This window comes from Musca vetustissima, unplaced genomic scaffold, assembly GCF_032173495.1.
Source record: "Musca vetustissima isolate MV318-11 ecotype Yass unplaced genomic scaffold, APGP_CSIRO_Mvet_v1 utg166673, whole genome shotgun sequence".
In the NCBI taxonomy this organism is placed as follows: Eukaryota; Metazoa; Arthropoda; class Insecta; order Diptera; family Muscidae; genus Musca; species Musca vetustissima.
This window is the reverse complement of record NW_026882814.1, coordinates 1-10,012: the sequence shown is the minus strand read 5'-3', so window position 1 is coordinate 10,012 and position 10,012 is coordinate 1. Positions and strand designations below refer to the sequence as shown.

The window sequence follows — 10,012 nt, the reverse complement described above, 5'->3', positions numbered from 1 at the left end:
TTTAAATTTACAATTTAACAATAATCGAAAACGAAACGAGAAAAATTATAACAAATATTAATTTAATTAAAGAAAATAAGAAAACTATAGAGAGCAATTGTTGTTCGTTATACAAAGGATGAAAATGTGGCACACGCTTACACTTCCTGGGCAAGCTGAATGAAAAGTGACAATAACTGTTTTTAGGGCTTTAACCAAAGCAAAGTATTCGAGTAACATAATAATATTAATTTTTATGATTTTATAATTTTTTATAAATATTTTCAAAATTAAAAACTAATTTGGATTTTAAATCCTTAAATTTTGATAGATTTAATTAAATCGTAATTATTGTTGTTGCTGTTCCTGGTAATTGGCAATAATTTTCGCCGCATCATTCATAATTTTCGCCGTGGATCGAACCAAAAACATCAGATGACATTCATCGTAAACTGTCAGTTCAACACGAGTACGCACAAGACCATGCAATACCGTGGCCCTTTCCAAATCCAGCCAACGTTGGAGGGCTGTCTCTCGTTCTTTTGTTGAACCCGTCAGAACCACGTCCGATGGACCCCATAATATATATTCGAGTACAGATTTTGATTTCGATAGAGATTCCGAACGATCTTGTTTCAAGATATCCGCAACAATGGGTGTCATCTTTGTGGCCGGCAACATTTCGGTGAGAGCAACATGGGCACATTTACACAGCGTACCCATGGGTTCATCTTCATCTTGTTGAGTACTGGAAGGAAAATAAATTAAAAAAAATATATATTAATATTGTTTGGCAATTTGGAAATAATTTTAATGAATATGGACTGTATAATTAGTAAAGTTTTCTATGTTTAGAAGACATTATGTGAATTTCTGCCTTTTGGAAACCTTTTATAGAATAAAGGAGCAGTTTTAATGCGATTGGCGATCTTTTTGTATACACAGAATGTCATATTCATAATTTTGTAAAATGTTCAGAAAATGGAAGGCCTTTATCCAATAAAAGATATAGTTTTCAAACGATATTTGATATTCGGTAGATATTTTATATGTGGAAGGCCACAATTTATAGACAAACTACAAATGGAAGAATGATATAGAGGTCCATAAATCGAAAACAAGTGTAGCATATTTGGAAGATTGTCCGGATATATTCACTTTTTAAAACCCTAATGGGGATTCCTGCCGCCCTACTTATCTTCTTTGCCATTAGCCATTTTCCTTTTGACACCGAAACAGCATTTCTCACTTACTACCCATTAATATGAATTTAGGAAAGCCTTTAGCAAGAAATAACGTCCTAGAATGTGAGTGACTTTAATCAACAAAACAACGACTATGTGAATGTCAAATTATGTCAAGGTTTGCTTGCCAGATGCCAATAATGTGCAACACCAAAAATTGTAATGAAGCATAATGAAAATGCGGAGTCCCGCAAGACGTTGTTTACCTGTAATTTTGATCAATATTTATTCAGCGTTACTCCCGATTTCTACACTAGATATTTTGCTATAGTCATACACAGATAATTGTACAATCTTATCTTCAGGAGTTGGTAGTGACCAAGTAAGAGCCAACATTTTCCTGAAATTTAGCCACCTTCACCAACTTCTTTCTAAGTCTTCTTCCCATCGCGTGCTGTATGAATGACTGAAGTCAATGGTCAATGACATTATTGGACCATACCAATGCGGCTTCAGACCTGGAAAATCCACCAATGACCAGATTTTCACTCTGTGCCAAATCCTGGAAAAGACCCACGAAAAACACGTCGACACATTTCACCTATTCGTCGACTATAAAGCCGCATTCGACAGCCCTATCCGTTCAGAGGTGTTTAAAGTCATGTCTGCGTTCGGCATTCCCGATAAATAAATACGGCTATGTAGGATAACTTTAACTGGCACAAGGTCAGTAGCTAAAATCGGAAAGGACTTCTCGGAGCCCTTTAATACTGAACGAGGCTTCAGACAAAGCGACAGTTTGTCGTGTGATCTTTTTAACTTCGTACTGGAAAAGTTCATACGAGATGCAAATGTGAAAAGAAATGGCACTCTATACACCAAACAGCATATGTTACTCGCCTACAACGACAACATCGACATATTGGGTCGAACATTGCGAGCGGTAACATCCATCTTTGAACAAATTGAGAAGGAATCTACCAAAGTGGGTCTGGCAGTAAATGACGAGAAAATCAAGCTGACGCGCAAGACGTCTAGTAGACTCGGACCAACTGTGGAACTTGAGAACTACAGATTCGAGGCAGTCAAAGTCAAACGACATCTGTTTTGAAATTCGGAGAAGGATAGTGTTGGCCAACAGATGCTACTATGGCAGACCAAACTCACACTGTACAAGACGCCGATACTACCCGAGCTGATCTGAAGCATGGGTACTTACGCAAGCACATGAGACAGCTCTTGGAGTGTTTGAGAGAAAAATTTTCCGAAAGATCTATGGGCCGATCTGCGTCGACGGTGAATATCGCCGTGGAATGAACCATGAGTTGTATCATCTATTGTCATTCGTATCGAGCCGCAACGTCTACCTTGGCTAGTTCATGTTGTGAGAATGGATGCCCCAGGACAGAAGGCATATAATGGCTTACGCAGAAGGGGAAGACCACGAATTAGATGGAAATATCAAGTGGAAGAGAACATTTCGAAACAGGGTCTTTCAAATTGCAAGAACTGCGAGCAAGACCGACGCGCCTGGAGATTTTTTTAAGCTCGGCTTATGGAACAAATGTTCTGTCACAAGCTAGCTAAGTAATTAGTAACTAACATCTTTCGGGTATGCAATCTTGAATTATTCACCACTAAATCAACAGTGCTCCTATTTCTGGTTGCAAGAAATATATCTGTACCTATACATTTTTGTTGAAAGTAAATTATTCCAACGGTCCATAAACCAAAAATCATTTTGATGTCCTTCTTTTTTACTGTGCCTTTTATAGACCTATTTTGCAGATGTATTTTAACGGTCCATAATCCTAAAATCCTTTCGATATCCTCGTTTTCATTTTTTCCCGCACGTCAACTACAGTAGCTAGAAGGTGAAAGCTAGGAGCAAAATCCTAAAAGCTCCGACACGCACCTATGGATAAAACTCCGTTTAAATTAATTATAACTAACAACCGGCTTTGACGACAAAATCCAAAAGTCCTGAACAAATCTCAGCCAAATATTTTACTGTGGCTAATAGGGAACTATTTTGCAGGTTCTTAGCCGTCGTTCTACGCTACATTTACTATATAAGGAAACCTCTATAGTGACATAAAGGGCTGTCGGTATGTATTGCCAGCGTGAATATCCCACCTTGAAAGCATTACAAAAGCATTGCGAATGTTGATCATGAAGAGATCAAAATGCTGCCCGTTAAATAAGAAAATATGTTGTCCAAACCATCATTTAGTGGTGGCATATCCACATCCGCGACACTTTTAAGAAATCATTTCATTAAACGTCAAACGGCTACAGATGCAATATAGTCCCAAAACAACCTACTTCTGTAATCTGAATTTAAATACCTTTGGAAATTGTTTTGAAAGAGTTGTAAGTATTTAACAAAATTAAAGCATACTTTTAGACGTTCTACAAAAATTAATGCAGTCGACTACGCCTTTAACGAACACCGGTTATAACGATCTTTTTTATAGCGAACACATTTTCTGGTTCCGAAGTTTTAAGACATAGTTTTCATACAAACCTTTACTCTTACAGCGAACTACGGATATAGCGCACTTATCATGTATAGAACTGTTTATTCGGTCCCAACTTTCAGATTTCGTATATTTTTGTTCGGTTATAACGAACCTGCCACAAATATAAGTAATACTGAACGATGAAAATCCTCACAAAAGTCAATATTTAGACTAACGCTGGCAACCTTTATAAAAAATGTCAGATTCATCAATGAAAACGAGAGGCACGTTAAGAATTGTCAAAAAGGACACAAAAACTACCAATTTTTACTGAATATGTAATTTTTCTGCCAAGCCCATGTTTTACCTTACATTGGATATAACGAACTAATTTGCTTGGTCCCTACTAGTTCGCTATAATCGTACTTGACTGTAATAATATTTTCTAACGACACTTCGATTTTGGATATCTTCCATAGAAATGTAAAAAGTTCAATAAGTCATAAGTCGGCAGAAGGTTGTTTTGATTCTGCTGTTGAAGGATATGAAACAATTAGAGCTTTTCTAGAAATTATAAAGATGTCTCGGGAGACCTTCGAAGGAGATTATGGTAATAGAAAAAATATAGACTTGTTGAGGCAGAATGTCAATTACAAACTGAAAACCTTCGGGAAGGCTTCTATGGATAGTAGACCTTCAAAAGGTACTTATCTTTATAAAAGATTTCTATAGATAATATACCTTTGGCAGTATTGATTGACTGCCCACTGGAGCTTACAAAGACTTTTTATATTAAAAAATGTAGGGTTTCACAGTCCTTCTATAGACAGAGGTTTTCAAAAAGTATAACATAAAACGACAAGCTTCAAAACTTATTCTAGAAGAAGAAATCATTTCAGATCGACATCGGTAGAATAGATTTACAGCGGTCTTCCATCGGCAAAAGCATGGCAGAGGTCATTTAAAGAATAGAAATTCGTTTATAAATAAAAGAGGTATTTCAAAGAATAACATTTTTCTAGATTTTCTGGGGATATATAAATACTTGAAGGCTTTCTTAAATCTGTGTTGAAGGTGTTTATTTGACGGCTTTCTATAGATAGAAGGTGTTCAAGGGGTTTATAACCTCTTGGGTTAAAACCTATTGGAATATATTCCCTTAGACCGATCTTATATTTTGTGAAGAGCTTTTATTTATATAAAAAAAATATGCTTTAGAAGATTTTCGATCAACTTTTATTCGAAAAATAGAATGGACCCCCTCTTCAGATAGATGACTTTGTAATAAGTAATTTAATTTCTTAATTTAAGAAATTTAATCGGAATACTTTATATAATTGTTTATAACGTTCTACTTTTCGGCCCCTATAAAACGTAAATTGCAGATAAAAACCTATCATAGGTCTTCCAGAGAACCTTATTAAATATTTCAAAAGGTCCTGGTTGCCTTATGTGTAATTTATTCTTCATACAAAAATAAAAAAATCTTCCAATACTTACCCCTGTAATACACACAAACGCGCCTGGGCATCTTTGTTATCGTATTCCTTGGATAGCACCACATTGGAAAGGCTCAATGGCATCTCTTCGACAGCTTTAACTTGCAAATGTTTCATACCGTTGATAAGTTGTAGCATTATGAAGGCCACCTCACGGGTCATGACATCATCAAATGCTGGCATGCCATTGATGGCTGTATTTTGTTCCTGCTGCTGTTCGGGTAATTTCAAACTTAAATCTCCACTGCCAGCAATTTCTTCATTGAGAGTACTGAGATTTTGTACCGACATGCCATTTCTCATGTTGTTGTTCGTATTGTTGTTGTTAAGCGCACCTACATCTTTCAATATTGTCAGATTAGGTATCGAACCACGAAAATTGAAATTACTATTATCCAAAACATGCGATTTACCCTTTAGTATGGCTCCAATCGATTGCAAGGTGTCCAGCTGCAGACGTGGCAATACCGATATGGTAGCCTGTAACAATGTCATTTCTGTTGTTGGCATTAATGGCAAATGATAGCTGGGTACAACATCACAAAATTCTGTAATGGGATTTAGTGCACCCGATACACCACCGGATAGTTGACTTAATTCTCCACCAATGCCGGCTAATTGATTGCAATCTGCGGAGAGGGCCAATGTTACGGGTGCTGTTGTCCACAGTGCGGCATGGAATGCTTTTTTGCCCACAACAAATGCTTGAGCTCCTTCGAGGATGGTGAAATCTTCAAAACGCAAGTTTATGGCATTGGCAAGTGGCCGCAGGGCTGGCGGTATAATGGGGGTTTGCTGGAGCTGCAAAGAAATAAATTGGAAATGTTTGTTATGAAGGATATGTTACATAAAGGAATTAAAATTAAAGCAAGTCGATAAAATTTAGTAGAACTATAGAAGACAAACAAGGAGGTCGTCAGAAGTTCTTCCAACCCAGAAAAGCTGATATAAGGTTAAGGACTATACGACCTTATGTCAGCCTTTAAGAATTTGTTGATCCACCATCTGCATATTTTTTAAAGAATATTTTTCAAACACCATCAGGCCTAAAGGCGTGGGTTTTTAAAGAATATTTTTTCAAGCATCATCAGGCCTAAAGGCGTGGATTTCTTAAAGAATATTCTTTAAACACCATCAGGCCCAAAGGCGTTGCTTTTTTAAAGAATATTTTTTCAAGCATCATCAGGCCTAAAGGCGTGGATTTTTTAAAGAATATTTTTTCAAGCATCATCAGGCCTAAAGGCGTGGATTTCTTAAAGAATATTTTTTCAAGCATCATCAGGCCTAAAGGCGTTGATTTTTTAAAGAGTATGTTTGAAGCATTATCAGGCCTAAAGGCGTGGATTTTTTAAAGAGTATTTTTGAAGCACTATCAGGCCTAAAGGCGTGGATTTTTTAAAGAGTATTTTTGAAGCACTATCAGGCCTAAAGGCGTGGATTTTTTAAAGATATTTTTGAAGCACTATCAGTCCTAAAGGTGTAGATTTTTAAAGAGTGTTTTTGAAGCACTATTAGGCCTAAAGGCGTGGATTTTTTAAAGAGTATTTTTCAAGCACCATCAGGCCTAAAGGCGTGGATTTTTTAAAGAGTATTTTTCAAGCACCATTAGGCCTAAAGGCGTGGATTTTTTAAAGAATATTTTTGAAGCACCATCAGGCCTAAAGTCGAGGATTTTTACGGAATATTTTTGAAGCATCATCAGGCCTAAAGGCGAGGATTTTTTACGGAATATTTTTGAAGCATCATCAGGCCTAAAGGCGAGGATTTTTTACGGAATATTTTTGAAGCACCATCAGTGCCCTAAGCTCTTCCCTATTTTTTTCTTTTGGTAGAACGCCTCTTACCTGTTCCAAAACTTGTGCCAAGGCTTCATGATTGGCTCCCACAACAGCTGAGTAATTATCCTCGATGGTTTTGTGGACGACACTGCGTCCCTTGCGCATGCGTAGGCGATTTGTGGCTTTTACTCGGGTCTTCATGGCCTACAAAGAGAAAAATACATTAATATTTCGGATTCTAACAAAAAATCCTCTCTCCCAAACTTACCGATGGTACACCCCACACACTGTCATTAATATCAGCAGTAATGTCACCACCCGCTTCACTGCCATAATAACTGTAGGGTGAATATATATCCAAATCACCCATTTCACTGCCGCAATACGAAGCCGAAATCATGCGTGGAATGTTCGCTAAAGAATAAGGAAAAAATAGAGACGAAAAAGCGAAAAAGTAAACATCATGAAAAACATTATCCTTGAAAAGATAAAATCACAAATCTCCTCTACTCACCCAAACTATTGTTAAGGCCATAAGTCCTAACTGGTCCATATTCACTGCGTGTATAACTGGCCACAGAGATGGTGTCCAATTGTAGATTTTCTCTACGTCTCGCTTGCATTAGACGCTGTGAGGCCTGCAAATCCGCCGATCTGGCTGGTGGTGGTGGCGGCGATGATGGTGTCTTAACCATTTCATACATATTCTCATAGTCCCTCTTATCCTTTAGGTAATTATCAATGGTACTGTTGATCTTGCGCACCGTATCCTTGAGGCTATTGGTGCGACTGTCCGATTTAATCGAACAAGTATCGGATGCATTGCTGGCGTTCTGGTTGTTGTTATTGTTCGTTTGTGCGTTTGTTTCAAATATTTCCAATTTATTGGACATTGTTGGTTTCGCTTCATTTTTCTTACGTTCAAAGGTACTGGTACGACTGCCACTATTATTTGTTGTTGTTGTCGACGATTTACCTTCCTGACGTGAGGCATTGATGCCACCCAATTGTGGACTTTGTATATTTTTAATGGCATGTTGCTTGTTGTTGTTAGAATTTGTAGTTGTTGCATTGTTAGAACCATTGGGATTTGTGGAATGTTGTTGATCCGCAGATACATTTTCACCATTTGACGAGCAAATTGAGAGAGTATCGACGTTTTCCTTGCTGTTGTTTCCATTCGACTGTTGATTAATTCCAATATGACGTTTACGTGCCAATTCCAATTGTGCCTCACGTTCACGCATACTGGCCGTACGTTCTGGTTTACGTGGTGCGATTGATGAACGAATTTCGCCTGGAATGAAATAGATTGGGAAAGGAAGAATTAGAAAGTTATAAATAATTTGGGACAATAACATTTTTTAAAAGTATTTTAAGGGCCAATACAGGTGTGGACTTTTTAAGGAATATTTTTAAGGCCGAAGTTATTCGGTCGATACGAGAATCGAATATCGATTCGAATCATTACCTTGTGGCAGCCAAGGTTCGCACTCGTCTTTATGTTGCAGCAAAGGTGCGATCTAACACAACGCGGAAACTCGGCGTCGAAAAGCTGCAAACACAACAGGTAGCCTACTCCGCTCAACTTACCCACCTGCTTGACGAAAGCACTTCTTGTCCCGATAATAGTATAGAAGCACAATGGCAAAGAATTGCCACTCCCTATATACTGCAGCAAAAGCAACACTTGGGTACCAAAAACCACCACCAAGAAACCCATGGTACGATCAGGAGGGTCGTAATGCTACTGATCTAAAAAACGCAGCGTATAGGGCAATCCTACATACAGTAGCAACACGTAATGTAATGGAGAATTATCGAGAGAAAAGAAGTGAAATGAAACGTGTTTTCAGAAAAAAGAAGAAAGAACAAGAAAAACGTGAGCGTGAGCACATCGAAATGTGCAGGAGTCAGAATGAAGTCCGGAAATTTTACCAACGAGTAAAACAACAAACCGAAGGTTTTGGTGCAGGCAAATCCTCATGTGCAGATGAAGAAGGGAACCTGGTGACAGATACAGACAGCGTGTTTAGGATCTGGAAGGAGCATTTTGAAAAGCTTCTGGTATCAAATAGTTTCGGTGAAGAAGATACCCCAGAACCAATAAGAGAAGATGTTATAGAGTATACCACCTATATATGTATACCACCTAGCCAAGATGAGGTCATAAAAACAATTAATCGGCTCAAGAACAATAAAGCGGCAGGAGCCGACGGGTTACTAGCCGAACTATTCAAGACTGGTGGTCAGATGCTGGTCAGAAGCATGCACCAGCTGATTATTACAATTAGATTAGAGGAATGTATTTGGTTACAGGAATGCATGTCCAATGATCGGAACCTCTGCATTCTGTGTCCCGTGCACAAAAAAGGAGACAATATGAGCCAACTATAGAGGAATTGGCCTTCTTCCCATCGCATAAAAAGTGCTATGCAGTGTGCTGTGTGAACGATTGAAGCCAAAGGTCAATGGCATTATTGGACCATACCAATGCGGCTTCAGACCTGTCAAATCCACCATTGACCAGATTTTCACTCTGCGCTAAATCATAGAAAAGACCCACACATCGACAGTGATGTTTAAAGCTACGTTCAGCATTCCTGCAAAATTTATACGGCTATGCAGGATAACTTTAAGTGACACAAGGTCAGCAGTTAAAGTCGCAAAAGACCTATCGGATCCCTCCAATATCGATCGAGGATTCAGACAAGGTGACAGTTTGTCGTGTGATCTTTTTAACATCATGCTGGCAAAGGTCATACGAGACGCAAAGGTGAACAGAAATGGCATTCTGTACACCGAACAACACACGTTACTCGCCTATGTCGATGACATCGATATAATGGGTCGAACACTGAGAGCGGTAACATCCACCTTTGAACAAATAGAGATGGAGTCTGCCAAAGTAGGTCTGGCAGTAAACGGCGAGAATCAAAGCGCAAAACGTCTAGTAGACTCGGACCAACTGTGGAACTTGAGAACTACAGCTTCGAGGTAGTTAAAGATTTTATATACCTTTGTACCGCCATAAATAAAACGAATGACATAAGTTTTGAAATTCGGAGAAGGATAGCGATGACCAACGGATACTACTATGATTTAAGTAA

General features: G+C 38.3%; 1 protein-coding gene across 1 annotated transcript; it reads right to left on the bottom strand.

Annotated features, from left to right (window-relative positions):
* Positions 1 to 327: 327 nt before the first annotated feature.
* Positions 328 to 8,263, bottom strand: LOC133329510 (uncharacterized). The gene is made up of 5 exons (XM_061537984.1): positions 7,417 to 8,263; positions 7,171 to 7,316; positions 6,969 to 7,106; positions 5,126 to 5,925; positions 328 to 727 (listed from the first exon to the last, which is right to left on the bottom strand). Exons 1-5 carry the CDS (start codon positions 8,261 to 8,263, stop codon positions 328 to 330), a joined length of 2,331 nt encoding a protein of 776 aa, XP_061393968.1.
* Between the last annotated feature and the right edge of the window lie 1,749 nt (positions 8,264 to 10,012).